The sequence below is a fragment of the Herpailurus yagouaroundi genome, unplaced genomic scaffold (assembly GCF_014898765.1).
Source record: "Herpailurus yagouaroundi ecotype Mexico unplaced genomic scaffold, PumYag 163, whole genome shotgun sequence".
NCBI classification, from domain to species: Eukaryota; Metazoa; Chordata; class Mammalia; order Carnivora; family Felidae; genus Herpailurus; species Herpailurus yagouaroundi.
In genome coordinates this window covers 42,679,464-42,699,690 of record NW_024412404.1, presented here as the reverse complement: position 1 = coordinate 42,699,690, position 20,227 = coordinate 42,679,464, and the positions used below count along the sequence as shown (strand labels likewise).

General features: G+C 37.2%; 1 protein-coding gene across 2 annotated transcripts in view; it reads right to left on the bottom strand.

Annotated features, from left to right (window-relative positions):
• Positions 1-1,415: 1,415 nt before the first annotated feature.
• SLK (STE20 like kinase) overlaps positions 1,416-20,227 on the bottom strand; it is a 56,174-nt gene continuing 37,362 nt past the window's right edge. Inside the window, exons 13-19 of one of the 2 annotated variants that reach the window (XM_040486353.1) lie at positions 19,596-19,688; positions 12,725-12,854; positions 11,936-12,060; positions 10,979-11,167; positions 10,317-10,442; positions 9,293-9,406; positions 1,416-5,073 (exon numbers count right to left, since the gene is read on the bottom strand). In XM_040486353.1, the coding sequence (XP_040342287.1) occupies positions 4,927-5,073; positions 9,293-9,406; positions 10,317-10,442; positions 10,979-11,167; positions 11,936-12,060; positions 12,725-12,854; positions 19,596-19,688 (924 nt within the window). In that variant the 3' untranslated portion in view covers positions 1,416-4,926. The remainder of the gene's footprint in view (positions 5,074-9,292; positions 9,407-10,316; positions 10,443-10,978; positions 11,168-11,935; positions 12,061-12,724; positions 12,855-19,595; positions 19,689-20,227) is intronic. The other variant, XM_040486354.1, reaches the window with a different exon arrangement.

The window sequence follows — 20,227 nt, the reverse complement described above, 5'->3', positions numbered from 1 at the left end:
TAAAGGTTTTCCCTGAACATAAATTATTTGAAATGAACACCTATGCAACAGACGAGCGACAAGATTATCTGCAATTAATGCAATAACTTATCCCAGCACAAAGGAGTTAGGATTGTATGGCACACACAAGATGCAGAAGACCGAAACTAACAGGAAAACTGCACAAATATCAAATGTCCCACAGAAATGCACAGTAGAATCACTCAACTTCAGAAGAGGCTACACTTGGCCAACTTGTGAAATGTTACAAGCCATGACTCTCAATTGCCAGATTAATAATGGGATTAAAATAAATCTACTTCTCTACCTCCACCTTCTAAAAAAGTCTGGATAGTTTACTTTCTCTGTGGTCTCTTCTGAGTACCTCACATACTGTCCTGGGAAGACGGACCCTTTAGTTCTGTATTGAACTAGCGGCAACACACAGTGAGGCCACATTCTACGTGGTCTGCCAGCCTCCTTTATCACAGTCTGACAGCTACCTGCTAGGAATCATCATAGGAATTCCAAAAAATGAGTTCATAAGGCCCTCGGAATTTCAAACTTTTTGCTATGTAATGACAACTGTTTAATGAATGACCACGTCACACCTTTTTAACAGCTTAAGGCTTAAAGGCTGAATCAAGTTAACAGGCTCAAGTGTTACACCCCCTTTGATCGTTCTTACCTTTATTAATCAGATTTGATTGGAGTGTTTCCTTACTCGATTTACCTTTCCAAGCTATCCAGAATCTTCATAGAGTCCTATGCTCAAGCGAAACATGATAAAGGTCCAAACCTGCTACTTTCTCTGACAGAACCAGAAAGGGAAGGACAGATAACGAGATAAATCTTCGGCTGGATGGCAATGGATCTGAGCCTGTTTTCACTTAAAAAAACAAAACAAAACAAAACAAAACAAAGAATGAGCTCAAAAATGTGTGATGCTCCTGGATTAGAAAATGACATGCTATGCCTCCCTCCAGCCAAGCTAAAAACCTGCCAAGTGATGCTGCCTAGTGTCTACTGAATCTTACACGAACATATCAATGATGGAAAAGAGGTTATTTTTAGCAGAAATGAGGTCATATGGTTAGTGAAGTATTTGGTGAGAAAAAAGATCCATCCTGGGAGGGGGGGCATATATATGTGTACATACATACATGTATATATGTATGTCGATGGAACTATTTTAGGCACCACCCAAAGGAGGGGTTTATATCCTAAAAGACACCCCCTTTCCAAGTTAGCAGTAAAAACTACATTCTTGTGTGTGGTGATGAGTCAGGTGGGAACACTAGCAAGTCTGGAAGGGTCCAGCTGCTTGGAGGACTGTGAGGGTTTAAGATGTAACTAGGACCAAAAAATGCTGCCAAACGTTTTCATGCAGGACAACCCAGTATCAAAGATTCTTAATAAAAGACCACTTGCCAGAGTAGATTAAGAAATAACTTTATTTTTCAGTTGTCAATCCCATGATTGAAAAGACATGTTGCTCCCAAATAGACAAGAGGCATAATCAGAAACAAAATTCATTTTGAAAACAGCTTATGAGGTTATTACACTGTAAAAAATCAGCAAAGGATCACCAAAAGCTGCAGCCAACATTTAAAACTGGTGTAACATTCTACTCAAGCTTAGCAGAAATTTTAAAGCCATGTCAAAACCATGTCAGCCACAGACTAGCAACAATAGAGACATTAACTGTTGAGCCTTCAAGAAAAGCATTTAAAATATCCCATTTCCTATAAAAGATCGTCTCCTTGAAAAGAAGTGATGTATTTCATCAGAAGATTCTCAGAACTGGAGCTAAAGTAACTCCTCTTCCACGCCAGTTCTAAGCTCTCCTGTAATCAATATCTATAGCTAATCTCGGACAGAATTTGGCTTCTCAGAAGAGTCTTTGTCATTTAAGCACAGTGTGGAATGGGAGAAAGTGTGTAGTCACCAGGGAACTAACAGAGTACAAAAGACAGTCACTTCTGAACTCGCTGATGCTCAAGAAATCAGAGACCCTCCGTTACAGCGGGTCTCATATGCCTGAGAGCTTTGTGCTTGAGGAAACACTACTTAGAGGTAGCTCTGGTTCGGTTTATATTTAATTACAATTTGCCATGTCCTGTCACAGGAAAGTTCTAATATTTTCAACAAAGTATAAGCACTCTCAATTTCCTCTTTACCCCCCACTCCCCACAGACTGCCCACTGGAAAGGGTAAGAAAAGCTTAATTGTGACTCCACAAAGAATAGCAGCTAACTCAGCAGTTCACACTCAACTACAGACGGACAGGACTAGGAAAGGCAACCCGGTGCAACTGGCTCTGGAGCCAGGCCTGCAGAAGTGTGGCGTGCGGTGTGTTCAGAGCACGCAGGGAGAAGAGGGAGGCTGGCGTCGGGGCACACACAGACTTTCTTTGATGTGTTTCATAGCACATCCTGCCAGAGCAACACCACCACCAAAAACGGAATGGATCTGACTGTACCCTTTGACTTCAAAGAAGTCTGTGCCCGTCCCCAGTTCTCCACCTACACTTCATGCAAGAACAAATGACCACTATTATCTATTTGAATATAGGGCTTAACAAGAAGTGAGCGGGGACGGGTAAAAACAGCATATTCTGTAACAAAATGCTTTTTGCAAAGATTTATGTAACTTAAGCGTTAAAATGAATTGTTCATCTCTACGTATGTATCATTTTGCAGTCCTGCACCCACATGAGTATGGTTATATATGAAAGAGAACTCCAGCAAGGACACTGAATCCAAAGGGCAGTTTTAAGGGTTTTACAAGATTTGCTAATAAATTTACCAGAGTGTCAACCATTCTACTCTGAGCCTCTTTTCTTTATTCAATACTCTCACGACAAGTTGAAAAGAATAAAAAGAATCAAATATTCAGACTAAATTGATTATGTGCCACAAGCTATTTAGCACACAGGATATCCTTTAAAAGATACTGAAAAAATGTCCACTACCTGAATTCTTTTTATAAAGCCAATAAACTGAAAATTTCAAAGGAGAGAGTAGTAAGAACCTTCCTCCTCTCTCCCTCTGCAAATAAATCATTAAATACATTGGGTAACATTATAATGTCATTTTTATCATAATAATATAAACAATTTCCATCATCATCCTGAATATTACTTTATAAAGATATATACTTTAAAAGGCTTTCAAAACATTTTTCAACCCAGCATTTGAGAATAAAGCATTAAAAGAGTTTTGTATACAGCAACACATTCAATGTGATAAGTGTATGAATTTACAACCATACATAATATATATATATGTATATATATATATGTATATATACTTCTATAAAAAACAAACTTGGCCAGAAGTTAAGGCTACCTACAAAGTTGTCCAAGAAATTATGCTTGTCAAAACAATTACAAAATTAAAATCACACATGCATTTTTAAATCATCTAAACCACTGACAAAATAAGGTTCAGCATTCAAAGTTTTCAAATTAACTGCAAGAAAGTGCTACTACACATATTTACATTTTCTTAATATGAATCAGTGTTCCCACAAAATTAATCTTTAATTTTTCACCAGCCTCAAACGTAACGTAACTAAAAAATGAAACTTCCACAACTTGGTACCTGGTACTCTTCGAAGAGAACAGGCTGGAAGTGGCAAGCAGCAAGCATGATTTACAAATGTGCCGTCTCACTGACCCAACTACATTTCATAATACTGCTTGACCTGACGCGGGCTTGGAATTCTAAGCCGCAAGAGGGACCAAGAGTGAACATTTCATTAATAATTACACATATCAGCAACCAGATGGTAAAGGTGTCAGGCTTTTCCCATTCAAATCAAATAATTTAAACATGGAACTAAATAAAACCAAAATACAAATGACTTTCTCTCAACAACACAGTCATTTCTGACGTTGCCTAAGTATTTTATTTAAATGCTTTCTGAAAAAGTATTCTGAACAAATGCCTCTTTTAAGATTAATTTCAAAAAGTACATTTAACGCAGAGCCTGCAGAGCCTTCAATGGACGAAGTGTGCTAGGATGGAAGAGGTCCCTTGCCCAGCTCACAGACTATTTTAGGAAATGAGCTGGAATGCTAAGTCTATACTTTTAATTTGGTGAGTGTTACATGCCGAATTTCAGTATCTAAAAGCTACTTTTTTTACATCTTTCCAACCTTGCAAAACATAGATTTTAGGATGGAAATTTCATCAAATGGTAACAGGAGCAAGACTTAAAATACAATAATGTTTAATGCTAAGGATGTTTGTCCCTGTTGAATCAAGAGAAAATCCTACTTTAGACTCCAATGAAATTTAGTGTTTTAGGCACTATTTTAATAAAACTAGCACCCTTAATTTTTAGCTCATGACTGAAAGTAATTATTTTAGACAAACTATTGAAATAATGTTTCTTTTTAAAAAGTTTGTTGCTATTTAAAGATAAAATAGATTTATTTACTCAACCAATATGGTATTTTGAGCAACTCATAGCTTTTTCATGAGAGCAGATTCACCAAAATAAAATTATTCCAACTCTCTACAGCAGAGTTGCAACTACAGAATTTAGGCATCACTGAGAAGTTAGGTCAGGTAAAAAGATATTCACTAATACTCAGTGACCTAACAGCTTTAAAAAAAAAAAACAAACACCTCAAACATTTTATTTCTAAAGTATTTCACCTAACAGTGTCTAAAGAACACAATTTTTAAGATTAATATACAAAATCACCTTAGGGAATTACTGCAAGATGCCACTTCGCCAACATGGCCTAGCATCTGTCACGGTTCCTTTCCCTTCATCTTTGCTAAACAAACAAACAAACAAATAAACAAAAAACACCTAGAAGGTGAGGCAGGTGATTGTCTTCATAAGCTCTCTGATATAGATTGTGGCAGAAGATGAAGAGAACAGAATGACATATTTAAAAAGCCAAACCGAACCACAGACTGCTTCCTACTGTTACGACCCTGTGGAATGCAAGCTAGGGATAGGATAAAACTTGGAAATCCGGCTCTGTGCTGATGGGTTAAGGCATTCAGACTCCCCAGTCATTTTAAAGAACACCTCCTGTTCCTGCAGTTTCCTGGCAAACTCTTCTTCCAGTGTCTTAAAAAGGAAGGGAAAAAGAAATTATGTGCTGGTATTACAAATAGAATTTACTCTGACAGCCAAGAATAAAACTATTTGCTCAAAACACTCTCTCTGTATGCTATCCTAAGGAAGACCAGAGTGCTCAACATTTAGAATAGGCTGTGAACAGCCCTAGACTCAAGCCTCTGGCTCAGCCATGTGAATGTATATAACTTGGGTCAATTACTTACCTTCTCCCTATTACAGATGCATTTTATTCTTCTGTTGTAAAATAGGGACTATATCACTATATCCCCTACCTCAATGGGTTGCTATGTGAGGGTTAAATGTGAAACATACTAGGCACTCAAAAGATGGCATCTATTATTAACTATTACCTGTCTCTCCCACATGGCACTTTCCGTTTTCTGTTTTTTATTTTGATTTTTGGTGTGCAGGTCTTTTCTTCCACACTAGATAAGAAGCTGTTTGAAGGTAAGCCCTAAAGCGGATTCATCTTTACACAATACAGAGCAAATGTAGTAAGTACTTGATAAATACTCTAGGTATCGATGACTTTGTGGACAAATGACTCAGGGATAAGTGCTGCTGTAGAGGCACAAAGTTTAGGAGAAAATGGAAAGAAACAGGAAGGTTTTTCAGAGGTGAAACAGGAGCTCAGCCTTGAAGGAAAGATAAAAATTTGATAGACAGGATGTGGAAGGCATGCCAGACAGAGGGGACTGAAACAATGCACACAGACAGGAAACCACAGACTTGGTGTGAGTAATGGTGATTAGACTCAATACCAGAATATGAACAGGCAGAAAGTGGCCCGTGGAAGATGCAGTTAGAAAGTCTGACTGTGGCCGCGGCACCTGGATGGCTCAGTTGGTAGAGCGTCTGACTTTGTGTCAGGTCATGAGCTCACAGTTCATGGATTTGAGCCCCGCATCTGGCTCTGTGCTGACAGCTCAGAGCCTGGAGCCTGCTTCAAATTCTGTGTCACCCTCTCTCTCTGTCCCTCCCTCACTCACACTCTCTCTCTCAAAAATAAACATTAAAAAAAGAACAAAAAAATTGACTGCGGCCAATGTATGGCACTATGACAGCTTCCAAGTCAAAATGAAGCATTTCTATTTTATTCTGATGGAACTGTAGATTTATCAATACCACAATGCCAGTGTCAGACATTCTTGAATATACTCTGGTGATAGCGGGCAAGTAGGAAGAAACGAAAAGGAACTCGAGATCAGAAGGCCAATTTTAAGCAAGCAGAATGATAGCAATGGGAAAGAGAAATATTATAAAGAGAGAGTCAAAGTTATTTGTCATCTCACTGAAATGGGATGTGATGGAAATGAAAGATAATTCACATTGCTAGACTAGATGTAATTAAGAAGACGGGGTATAGGAAAGAACACTATTGGTAGGTGGGACTGAATGTGGGAAAAGTGAGGTGGAGATGAAGGAGAAAGGCTGCTGAGTTCAGTTTGATCTTCTCCGAGTTCACAATCTTCAGTAAACACTCAACAGGTATGTATTGATCGTTACAATTTGCCAGGAACTGTGCTAGAAGCAGATACGTATCAGTGAACAAAGAGATAATGTCCCTGCTTTCAAGGAGCATACATTCTTGTGGGAGAAGACAAACAATAAACAAGTGTCTGTCTGCTGGTGAAGAATGTTATGAAGGAAAACAAAGGTGAAGGGACAGGGAATGTCTGAGGGGAGCATGGGGGCTATTTTATATATGGTCGTCAGAAAGAGAAACCTTCGACGAGATGTTGGAACAGAGGCCTGAATGATATAAGAAGGAATGGAACATCCAGGTGGAAAATGGGTGCTTAGGACATGAACCAATAATAAGACAATAAACAATAGCAATAGCAGGGACACTTGGGTGGCTCAGTCAGTCAGGCGTCTGAACTCCTGATTTTGTCTCAGGTCTTGACCTCACAGTTCATGAGATTGAGCCCTGCATCAGGCTCCAAGCTGATAGCACAGAGCGTGCTTCAGATTCTCTCTCTGCCCCTAACCCACATATGTGCACACTCTCTCTCTCTAAAAACAAATTAAATAATAGCAACAGCAGACATTCATTGAACCCTAACTACAGCTCAGGTACTAGGAAGTGTTGTCTTTGAAAGAACATCACTTCTTTCAACTGTCTTAACAACCCCTATTAGGTATGTAGTGTCATCTTTGTTTTACTAATGAGTAAAACTAGGCTTAGGAATGTTAAGTGACAGAATTAATCATGACAGCACTAAGCCTTGAACCCGGATCTGCAGGACTTTAGAACCCCTCCAAGTTCTGGAATCATCCTTATTTTTTTTTAACATTTATTTTATTTTTGAGATAGACAGAATGCGAGTAGGGGAGGGCAGAGAGAGAGGGAGACAAGAGAATCCAAAGCAGGCTCCAGGCTCTGAGCTGTCAGCATACAGCCTGACGAGGGCTTGAACCCATGACCAGTAAGATCATGACCTGAGCCAGTCAGACACTTAACTGACTGAGCCACCCAGGTGCCCCAGGAATTGTCCTTAAATATGTGATAGATGAAGCCATGACTAGGCACAGGATCATCAAGGGTGTAAAGATGGGAGATGTCTATGTTTCAGATAACTAGAAGACAGAGAAAAAGTGATAAAGAGCACAGAGAAAGAAGAGAGTCACAAAAGTCAGATGAGAAGAGAATTTTAAGAAAGAAGATTTTTAACAACAGTTCAATAACACCATAGGATTTGGCTGTTAGCAACTCACTTATGACCACAGTCAATGAGTTCAACTGGGGAGTCTGAGGTGAAAGCTAGACTGCAAAGAGCTAAAGAAACTGGAGAAAGGTCCTTCCCTACTTTTAGAATGTCAATCCACATGAATGTATTACCTATTCAAAAATTTAACAATAAATAAAGTTTAAATTAAAAAGCCATACTGAGTATCTGAGGCACCTAAATGGCTCAGTTGGTTGTGTGTCCAACTGGTGATTTTGGCTCATGATCCCAGGGTCATGGGATGGAGCCCCATGTCAGCTCAGCGTGGAGCCTGCTTGAGACACTCCCTCACTCTCTCTCTCCCCTTCTCTGCCCCTCTCCTCTGTGATCTCTCTACAAAAAAATTTAAATATTAAAAAAAAAAAGCCATACTATTAACTGACTTGGTCATTTCACTTTTTCTAGAAACATTTAGCACATAGTAGGTGCTACTTACATATATTTAATTGACTAACTGGATAAATGGAAGAAAGGAATGGTCAAAAGGTGTAGCAGGCAGGAAGCCCAAGAGAAAATAAAGGTTTGAGAGTTAGCAAAGGGAGAGGATCACATAGTGACAGAAAAAAAAATGAGTTGAAATGGTTGACCAATTGGACCAGGCCAGCAGGGAATCAAAAAGCAAGTACAAAAAAGGAAGATGGCTGAGAGCTAGATGGCAGGAGGGAAGCCTTCCCTATTTTACTAGATTGTCAATTTACTGTCATATGAGGGCCTTGTAATCTGGCTCCAGCCAACTTGTCCAGATTGAGTTGTCATCACTTCCTTCTTTCTCTCCCTCCTTAATGCCGACACCAAGGCACACTCCCCCAGCGCCCCAATGACAGGGAGCTACTTACGATTCCTGTACACACCATTTTCACCCATTCTCATCGCTGTACTTAGACTGCCCATCACACCCCAACCTGTTTGTATGCCTAGCAAGATCTTATCCTGAGTCTCACTTGGCTTACAATGCATCTTCTCTGTAAAGCCTCCCCAACTTCCCAGACTGAAGCATTCTTCCTCTTTGGCCTGAACACTGTGCTCCCGTCCCATCTCCTATACTTACCTCCTTCAGAGCAATGATCCTACTCATCTGTAATCGTGTGTCACTACATTCTGAACATTTGAGGGACAGGGGCTTTGTCTCTTCATCTCTGTATCTCCTGTCCCTGACACTGTACCTGATATATATTATGTAAACAGCCAATAACTGGGTGGATGAATGGATGAACATAAACATATTTTAACTAAAGCTTTTAAATTTTTTTTTTTCAACGTTTCTTTATTTTTGGGACAGAGAGAGACAGAGCATGAACGGGGGAGGGGCAGAGAGAGAGGGAGACACAGAATCGGAAACAGGCTCCAGGCTCTGAGCCATCAGCCCAGAGCCCGACGCGGGGCTCGAGCTCACGGACCGTGAGATCGTGACCTGGCTGAAGTCGGATGCTTAACCGACTGCGCCACCCAGGCGCCCCAACTAAGGCTTTTAAAATTACCTTTTTCCTAGGTCTCAATTTCTCTCTCCATTCCTTTAATTCTTGGCTGTGTTCCTCATCTAATTCCTTGAGTTTCTGAGTTTCATGTTCTACCAATAGGTGGCATTTTTCATTCTGAAAATAAAGTTTGGGTTAAAAAATTTCCAATCAACTAAGCAAATTTTCACAAATATAATTACCTTTCAAAATAATAAGTATTCATCAAACATCAAACTATTACTGAGGTTCAGATTCTCCTCTAAAAACCCAGGGCCAAGAACTATGAAATGAGTCATAGCTTCATTTTTGCAAGTTTAGAAGTTAGAACTGTTACCATATGAAATGAACTAAAATAGAATTAGTTTGATCCTACTTTTCCTTTCTAAGAAGGTTTGCTCATAAAACTTACACTTCAAAGGGCATCTTCTTATGCATTTACCATTGGTGCCAGAATGTGGGATCAGGACTATTCTACTTTAGTAAATTAAGAGAATATGAAGAGTATACATAAAGTATACACTATTCTGAAATCTTAAACATTTTAGACTATATACTGGGTGGGCTGCACACTCCAGGTAAGGTCCCAAAACAGTCCCCCTAGGGTAACCTTTAAATGTCTTGAGAAAAATTTTCATATATTTAGTCCATCACTTTTTTCAAAAACTAGAAGAAAATGAACTATTTCTCCCTAAATGAAATTTTGAATGCAGAATCTGCCAACAAAACCACCTACCTCATTTTGAAAACTTTGTCATCTTCTTTGCAAAAGAGACTACAAATAACTCAATACTGCTTTTGAAAGACTCAACTTCTTAGGTTTACAATTTAGCTTCATGTTTATATTAATCATGGTTATATAAACTCTCAACAAGTGCCTATGATACTAACCTGATCTTTACTCGAGTCTATACAGAAAACAAATCTCTCAATCCCAGCATTTCCATGAGTACAGTACAGTTTATCCCAGTTAGCTACTGTTTTCTCCAAACCACCACTTGTGCTGCCCTGCTCCCACCAGCTCAGTTCTCATGCTTCTCTATCTGACCTGCAGCTGATGCAGCTCTCGGACATTGGCTTCACACTGCAACTGAAGATCCCGCATTTGATTTTCATGTTTCTGATGCTGAGCCATTCTCTCATTTTTCTGCCTCTTTTCTTCTTGAGCAGCAAACTATAAATAAGAAAAAGAAAATACTGTTAACAAGCAATATAATTTCTCCATCTTCTAAAGGAATAATTAAGGAACTTAACAAATCTTAAAGTACAATAAACTAAAGCTGCAAGCACGAGTAACGTACTGTGACTCAAGCTGGAGTCGACATTACGGCTTTGGACGGGGGGTGGACTTCTGGTACCTTGTTCCTCCTACCTGATCAGTGACCACAGTTCATTTATGTGGGGTACCTGAGACTGCAGAAGCACAGTGAGGCCCCTACATTTTAACTTCAAAAGCTGTGCAAGTCACCGAATTCCCAAGGTTGGTTTTAGGGCCCAAGAGCTGGTGTGGGGCCTGGAGCCCTCTGTGGCCACCACCCTAGGAATACTAAGGTGGTATATGCCACATAACCAGCCCCAGTCCACAGAGCCAAAGAAAATACCAACAAGCCCAAAGGGGCTCGAAATGTTTATGACATAATTATCTGACACTTCTAAAGGACATTCCAGTTTTTTAAACTTAAAAAAGAAGAGAATAATTGGCTTATGTACCTGCTTAATTTTGTCACGGTCCTGATCTGGTGTGGCCGTTGAGTTAATTCTCAAGCTTTTCTTAAACATGGCCATTCGAGTCTTGGCTTCACTGCGCTGAATCTTAGGCAGTCTTGCTCTTTCTTGAGTCTGTCTGTTTTTCAATTCCTCAATAAGTCGTTGATTATAACGCTGCATTTGTTCTGTTTCCTAAGAAAGTATCAAACACAATCTTGTGATGTAGATATAATTTAAAATTTTAATTTTTTATTTATTTTTTTTATTTGAGAGAGAGAGACAGAGTGCATGCAAGGGAGAGGCAGAGAGAGAGAGGGACACACAGAATCCAAAGCAGGCTCCAGGCTCTGAGCTATCAGCACAGAGCCCAATGTGAGGCTTGAACCCACAAACCATGAAATTATGACCTGAGCCATAGCTGGATGTTCAGCTGACTAAACCATGCAGGTGCCCCTAAATATAATTTAATACTCAGTACCCACATGTATGCTCAAACATGTTCTTGTGGTGTTTCCCAAAATCACTCCCTCCCTTGTTGTATTACCAACCAGCAAACTTTTAGTCAAAATATAATTTATAACAAAAATAAAGCTATTAGTAAGCTTTATATAAGAGTCTTATATTGAAATTCTCATTACTAAGTCAGAAAGTCCACATTTTTTAAGGTATCTGAACCATAAATGGGGCCACAATAGCTACCTTTGAGACAGCATGAAGATTATAATGTAGAAGAGGACTTAAGCATTGAAATCAGTCACCTTCCATGAAACTCATAGAAAAGAAGTTTGCAATCATGATCAAGATACAATTAATTACTCCAAACTTCACCAAAGAAATTTTAGGATTAAAAAAATAGAAAGGAAATCTAAAATTCATTCTCTACGAAATAGAAGTTTCAAAAATGAATAACTCTGCAAACTTCAAATGAACAAAAAGTAAACCAATTTTCCTTTCATTAACCTTCTCATGGCGCTTAAGTAGCTGATGTCTTTGCATGAAATACTGATCTTTAAGTTGCTGTTTGAGCAGCTGGTGTTTTTCTTGTAAGTGTCGTTCTTCAAGCTCCCAAATTGCAGCTTCTCGAGCTAGAAGAAAGCAATTTTCAAAATGTCACTTTGTTCTTTTTACTAATGTACTTTGGAGTTCATTTTAATATTTACATAAATGTGTTCTACATACAGTAACTTACATGCACACTGACATTGTGAACTATAAATGAAATATTATCAATGGACAGATAATATCTACCACTATTTACCATTCTGTTCTGATGCTCTATAAACAGAAAATGCCCCACCCACAATACCAAAATTCCTTTTAACCATCTTAATGAAAAATAAAAAAATCTAAGCTTTTTGTTAAAATCCCATTCTGTCATGATGCCATTAAGTATACCAACAATTGTAAGGCATAATGAGTATACAAAACTATTCAGGTAAGGCTTTAGCATCATCTGCACAATAAGATGTTTTAAGGATTGTATGTTTATGTTCACTTCTGTCACAAAGGCATTCATTCTATGTCTTACAGTATTTAACTTTATAAAGAATTTTAAAAATTTAAATGCTTAAAATTTTACATAAAGCTTTTCCTCTTATTAACTTCATCTTTCTACCACTTTAGCAAAGGAAAGCATTCACATAATTTCCAATTATTCGATATTATGGATACTAGATATACACATATATCTTAGCAATGGTCTTCAGATACCATTTTATATATACACATATGCTGTGTAATTTCACATACCTCTCATGAGCTGCTGTTTGTTATTCAGGCACTCTCTTTCAATATTGGCCAGTTCTGCCTTCTGCTGTTGGATGATCTTTTTCAGAGAGCCATCTAATTCTTGTTGTTGCTTCTGAACAAATTCCTGTTCCTATTAGACAGTTAACCATGAGTTAATAAGCATCTACTGAGTGAAACATCCATTTATCTATATGACTATATACATTAGTAGCTATCAAGATTTCTAAACCAAGTTTCTAAAGTTAACTGGATTTAAAAATCACCAATTATATAGCAATATATAAATGTATTAGTCACTCAATTCAAGCCCAGAAAAAAGTACTAGGATACATAATACTCTAAACTCAGTATTAAAAATAATACACATGAAAGAAGTCACCCACTCAGAATGCCCTATGATACGAACATCTTTAGGAAAATAATAAATTTAGAGCTTCTAAAACTGATCATTCATTACACTACGGTGTGGATAAAACAAGCAAAAACAAAATGCCTTTTATGAAAAAGAGAATAAAGAGCAAATAAGTAAAACACATATCAGAATATTTAACATCTCGGGGCGCCTGGGTGGCGCAGTCGGTTAAGCGTCCGACTTCAGCCAGGTCACGATCTCGTGGTCCGGGAGTTCGAGCCCCGCGTCGGGCTCTGGGCTGATGGCTCAGAGCCTGGAGCCTGTTTCCGATTCTGTGTCTCCCTCTCTCTCTGCCCCTCCCCCGTTCGTGCTCTGTCTCTCTCTGTCCCAAAAATAAATAAATGTTGAAAAAAAATTAAAAAAAAAAAAAAAGAATATTTAACATCTCTATTTTTCCAAGAAATAAAGACTTAGGAAGTAATACCATGGCAACACTAACAGAGAAATAGTTTCTGTATCTCTAGCATGTGCCTAAAAAGAACAACAGTTTATGGACTTAATGAGAAATAGTGCATTGCTAGAGAAATGTGATCTAGGACTCATAAAGTGAGTTACATTTTATAAATAAATAAATACATGAACACACACACACACACACACACATTCCTGATAGCCAAAAACTTCTGCCAACATGTTTGGGATTCACTCATTCATTCAACAAATATTTACTGAGTACATACTATTTGCCCAAATGCAAAAATTTATGCTTTAAAAAAAAATCCTTCGATAACTGTGTAAGAAAAGGAAATGTTAAAGTGACTTATGGTCTTTATGCTAGATTGCACATTCACAGAAGAAAAGGAACAATATCCAAATTGAAGAAATGTAAATTTTGCCAGTAAATGTTCGGCTCTCCATCCCTCTTTTGGCAGTTACAGCAGTCTATCTATATATGATTAGCTCAAGGGATATTCTGATCAATTTGAGTGTGGATTTAGAAATTTAAGATTGAAGTGGCACTCCACCTATAATCCCTCCTCTTGCACATCCAAGAGAAGATAAAACCTCAAGGTCCATTTTGGATCTACTCTTTGTGCCTTTGACAGAGTCTGACAGGATCTGGATCACTACCAGCCTGGTCTTCAATGCACTGAGAGTGAGTGTAGCCGTGTTCCTTAAGGTGCATGCCTTACTATGTGTCTGGAGGTGAGAATTAGGTCTTACCATTCATGACGCCCTGTTAAAGTAATCTGGAGTTATAGATACTGCTGTCTCATCCGTGTCATAATTTGTACTTCAGCATAAATACAATTACACACTAGCAGAAAGACTAATGAATTCCCTCTGTAAAATACAATTGTGAGCTTCACCACAGCCAAGTTTTTATCACAGAAAAAAAGCCACAATGAATATTTAATTTCAACTATCTAGAATAAGGCCTTTTGAGTTTTATTTAAAGAGATATGAAATCTCCATGCCTATTTTTTAGGCAATTATAAGAAAGTTGTTCAAGCTGGTCATTTTCCTACAGTAAATATCACACAATAAAAACTAAATTGTTTCTCTAATTTCATAGTAAAATTTCTATGTACAAACTTGTACAATACTTAACATATAATCTATAACTTAATATAACCTGCAGATATAGCAAAAGGTTTTCACATCTGTACCATTAACGTGTATAAAGGACTTTTAAAAAATATCTCTGTAGACAGAAACAATGGGCCCAAATTAACTACCATCAATATAAATACTACATTTAGGCTCAAGTAAATGCAAAAGTACAAGATGAGGGTGAATAAATATTTATGTGAAAATTAAGAAGAGTAAATACATGCCAGTGCCACTAAAAAAGTAAATGGAATTTCTTGTGAGTTTAATTCTTGGTCATATTATTATATTTGTCTAGATTAAGCAAGATGACAGTTCAGTTCAAAGAAAATCTTTATTAAGTATTTACTAATGCTAGGCACTGTACCACTAAAGGGGCTACTAAAATTAAGAAAAGACAGTACTGCCTTTAAGGACCTTCCATTCCAGTGATCCGAAATTGGTTCTGTATGCCCACATAAAGAATAGTGGGTCTCTTCCCTTAGTATCACATTTTCAGAAGTTCAAAAGTAAACCACAGAAAACAGAAAGCTGTGAATACAGGGTCTAGAAACCATGCCACACAATGAATAATGGAAAGAATTACAGAAGCCTGTCCTGAAGCAGCTAATCCATCAGGGGAAAATAAGAGCTAAGACTGTTATACAGAAGGAGGCAGAACTACCATTGTGCTGCTCCAGAAAGTAAAATAAGAGTTGACAGGTAAGAGTCAAGGTAGGCAATGTATGCAAGTGCCTTCAACAATGAGAATTAGCAAAGACACCAGTTGTCTTCCAGAGCCAAGGACTTAAATAATTAAGCAAAGTCTAGATAATTACATAGTCAAGAATACTATGCAAACAATTTTCTTTACTTCTTTTCTTCCTTCCTTCATTTATTTTAATCTCGATATTTATTTTTATTTATTTATTTATCCCTACCCCAAACTGGGGCTGCAACTCACAACCGCAACATCAAGAGTCATATGCTCTCCCAACTGAGCAAGCCAGGCACCTCAAATAATCTTCTATATTAAAGGTAAAAATTACCTGAGAGGTCCAGGTCCCTCACACACTAATTCGTATATTTTGTTACTTCAAAAGAAATAAAATTTTGATATTAGTGAGCTTTCTTTAAATTTCCTAACTACAAAAGCCAAGTATAACACATTCACATTGGAATTTGTAATTGGAAATTATTCTTAAGATCTAAAAGAAAAGTGATCTTACATTCCAAAAAGACTGAACAAATTTACCCAAAAAAAAAAGATGGATTTGATCAATAAAAGTAACAATTTAAATCAACACAGAAACTATAAAATGCACCCTTTAAAAGTGTAAGTTTAAATGCTGATAAGGAATTTTGTCATATTAATCAGACAACTATAAATATTAAAAACACAACTTCGGATTCTAGAAAACTATAAGAAAGGGTTATGTTATATTGGGCTATTTGTACAGAATTTATTTCTAATTCAAAGGATAAAAATGGTAATGATCAGAAAAGTGATCTTAATTCATAATTTCTCCCTCTCATTAAAAAAAATTGTTTTGCTTACTCTTTAGAAAACTACAGAGTCCAACAGCTGCCAATAATAACAAAAAAAAAATAAGTCTAATTTCAGGAGAGGGGAAAGGAATGGGTGAAATCAACTCCAGTTGTGTATATCAAACATCAAAAACAAAAATTATAGCATTAAGTGAGCTAGTCACTTCCCCATAGAAACTGTGAGAAAGAATAGAGCCTGCAATTCCAGACTTAATTTAAAACTACAGCAAGGGGAAGAACAACTTACTATTCCTTATACAATTTGAATAGTGAAAACTAAAGTTAAATGGAACTATGATCACATTTAATATGCCTTTTCTGACCATATCCATAATTAAAACATATATATAACATATATAGAATCAAAATGTCACTTCACACAAAGATAAAAATCTAATCACAGCATTCAATTTCTCACATGTGCAAAGTTTATAAAATACTCTTGGGAAGCTACTTCTTGGAAATGAAAATCTCAAAATTTGTGGCGAGGTAGGAAAAAAGAACACTGTTCGGAGTGTTCTAATCCCAGTTCTACCATTAATATCGTTTGTGACTTCAAGTGGACCGCTTAGTCTTCTGTGCTGCGATTTCCTTATCTATAAAATGGATACACTCCATCCCTATATTAGGGTGGAGGTAGTAAGAATCAAATGTGAAACGCTTTGAAGAATACTATACTATAAAGTTCATTTCAGATTATTACTGTCATTACTGACATTATCATCTATCAATCTTCTAGGCTTTAACAAATAAAGCAAACAATGAAAAGGCACATGTGAGCTGAAGAAAAGGCAGATAAAACAGGAGAAGGCATCCTCCCACAGATGCGTGGGACTTACATCCTGCAGCTGGGCACTGGAGACTGCGCAAGAGGACAACTGAAAAGACTGGATCATGGCCTGAGCAACACCCTGCGGGTCAGAGTACAGTGCACCTCCCAGGTGAGAATACAGCTGATGACTTTTTGTAAATGGAAAGAATAATTATACAAATGTTGAGTTTCGGGAGGCCTCTAACAAGTTACCTAACAGAGAGGCCTCTTTCTCATCTGTAAAAAGGTTTTGAATGAGATCAGTGGTTTCCAAACTCTAGTTTATGCTGTTGTTTTTTAAACCAGTCAAACCCTCTTTCAAAAAATTTACCACAAAATGTATGAAACAGATGAAAAGTAGTGCTGGTTTAAAGTCTAAGCAGGGACCCAGAACCCCCAGTCCTCTCTTTTTGAAGGATCCCTGAGGTGCTTCTTCCAGACTCCACAGCTCTTGGGAGTACAGTTTAAAAACCACTGGACTAGACAATCAAATACTTCTGGCTCCATGACTATATAAATATTATTCACAAATTCTCAAAATGTTTAAAATAGACGCGGCACCAAGTTATCATTTTAGCACCTTCATGTAAAGCAGTAGCTAAAGAGAAATACTTTTAAATTTGTTAGATTACTAAATTTTCATTAAATTTACAGAAAGAAATTTACTGTTGCTTTCAGCTTTAGTTGAAAATACAGGCTAGCCCCCAAAATTTTATGAAAAATCACCAACAAAATTTTATTAAAGCATGGGATCACTTAACTCCTTCAACACTAAATTTTCAATGTCAGCTCTAGCAGCTGAAATATGTATTACCTTTTAGAATCTAAAAAGCCTACATTCCTGTACAAGGAAAAACCATATTGGTCTTATCTTGTTTGAAATCCAAATTATCCAAAATTAGATGTGTGAAGCAAGGACTTCCTCTTCACCTATTAACGACACGACCAATAACCACTGGACTAAGCTGATAAGAGTTCAGATTAAGCACAGAAGTAACAGTTTAAACATGAGAGGCAGTACAGTGTGGTAGTTCAGAGGTGCTTTCATTTCCTCCCCTGTAGAACAGAGGTAATAAGAGTAACTACCTCACATGTTGTGAGTTTAAATGAGTTCATGCAGGAGAAACATTTAGAACAGCACTTGACACACAATAAATGCTGTGTCTGCTTTAACACTTTAGTAATCCCCACACTAGGCCAAGACAAAATTTTTCACTGCCTCAAACCAAACCCCCCCCCCCAAAACATGAAATTTATTCAGATAGGCTAGTTTTGTTAAATTTTAAATTCCAAAATACTTCCCTTATTTTTCATGGTGTTAAGATATTCTTTCCTTTAAATTTTTAAACAGCAGTTTAAAATATCCTTCTGGACAAAAATAAAAAAAATTTAAATGTCATTCCATTTGTCGGTCCCCAGTGGTTTTTGTTTCTTCCATGTTTTTACATGGGTCTGTAAAAGTTTGGGAACCACTTTTTACATCACATAAAACCACATTAAATTGGTAATTTAAAGCAACCGTTAACATATAATCCATGTCTCTTCTTCCTTTAATTGACATATATAACTACAAACTGAGCTCACCTCTCTGCTTCTAAATTGAATGCAAACTTAATTAAAAGAAAAATGGTTCCTAGTAAAAAGACCTCATACAGTCATGAGATAATTCTAAAAAAAAATCTGTTTAAAGTACTAGCTTGTCTAGTTTTGTAAAGAATTCACCCATCTTAATTGGCTCATCCTTATCATAACCTAGAATCAAGTTTATACAGGCAATATTTTTTTAAACTGCTGGATTCTGAATCAAAAAGAAAAACAATGTAGTTAGTATTTAAAATCTGATTTTAAGTTGCTTATGTTATTGAGTTTAATAGTAAAATAAATGTTTGATCTACCATTTAACATTACCGTTTATGGTTTCTCTTTTAACTCCCAACTTTATAAAAACAATGGCCTTATTTTTTTTTAAGTTTATTTATTTTGAGAGAGAGAGCAAGCAAGCATGAGCCAAGGAGGGGGAGGCAAAGAGGGAGAGAGAGACTACCAAGCAGGCTCCACGCTGAGAGCGTTGAGTCTGACATGGGCCTCAAACCCACGAACCGAGAGATCATGACCTGAGCTGAAATCAAGAGTTGGGTGCTTAACCAACTGAGCCACCTAGGTGCCCCAACAATGGTCTTTTAAATAGTCATTCTTTTCATGTGTACAAAGCCTACACACTCAACCTCTATATTGTCATAAAAGTCTTCTATCAGTGACATTACTACTTAAGTATATAAGTTTCCCTCATGATTATAATAAGAATACAGTGAATTATACATCAACATCCTTGTTTATTTCATCCGGAGTCAGCTTTCCAAACATTCCACTTAATTTCATATTTGCAACTGAAATGTCACCATCTCATGTGAATTTAGTTCTACATAAAGAATGCCCTGGGAACCTTGTATTAGGAGAAATCAACATCATATAATAACTACAGTTGGAGTTTACCCTGTCCACCATGGTTTATTGAGCTGCGAGAATAATGCTGCTTTCTGTTTTTAGTAGCATTAAGCTGCTGCTGTTACCTGAGCATGCTGGCTTTGTGCAAGCTCCTCTTTCCTGCGTTTCATGAGCTCTTTTCTCAGCTCTTTGGGTGCTTTCTCCACTTCATTTATAACCTACAGTGTATAAGCATGCAGGAGGTGGGGAAATAATACTTTCTCCACAGCAAGCATTTATGTAGCAGACAAGCTACAAGTCAAAGATTAAAGCTGATACAAAGTTCCTTTCAACATGCAATAGTATAGGTGTTAGTTTGGTGAAAAAGAATGAAAGGATAGAACATGCTAAATCTTGGTGCAGAAAGGGACATCACACCATATAAAGGTTAATCAGATGCCTAATTATCCCTATATATTACTCTCTCTTAAAGATCCAAAGACAATCAGTAAAGGATTACTAGCAGCACTGAACACATCTACTGACATTGTTTGAAATGCTGAAAATAACGAAAGTCAATGCCATTTATAAAAGTACAAAATTTCGTAACTGGCTTGCTAAAACCAAAGAAATAAGTCTAAATTAAGTTCATTTAATGAGACCAAAAGAAAACAAAAGGAGAAATAAATGGATACTATGTTTTCTTTTTTCATCAAACACACCATTTTATATACGGTGTGATAAAAACAAACATGTCTGATGATTTTGTGTTGCATTA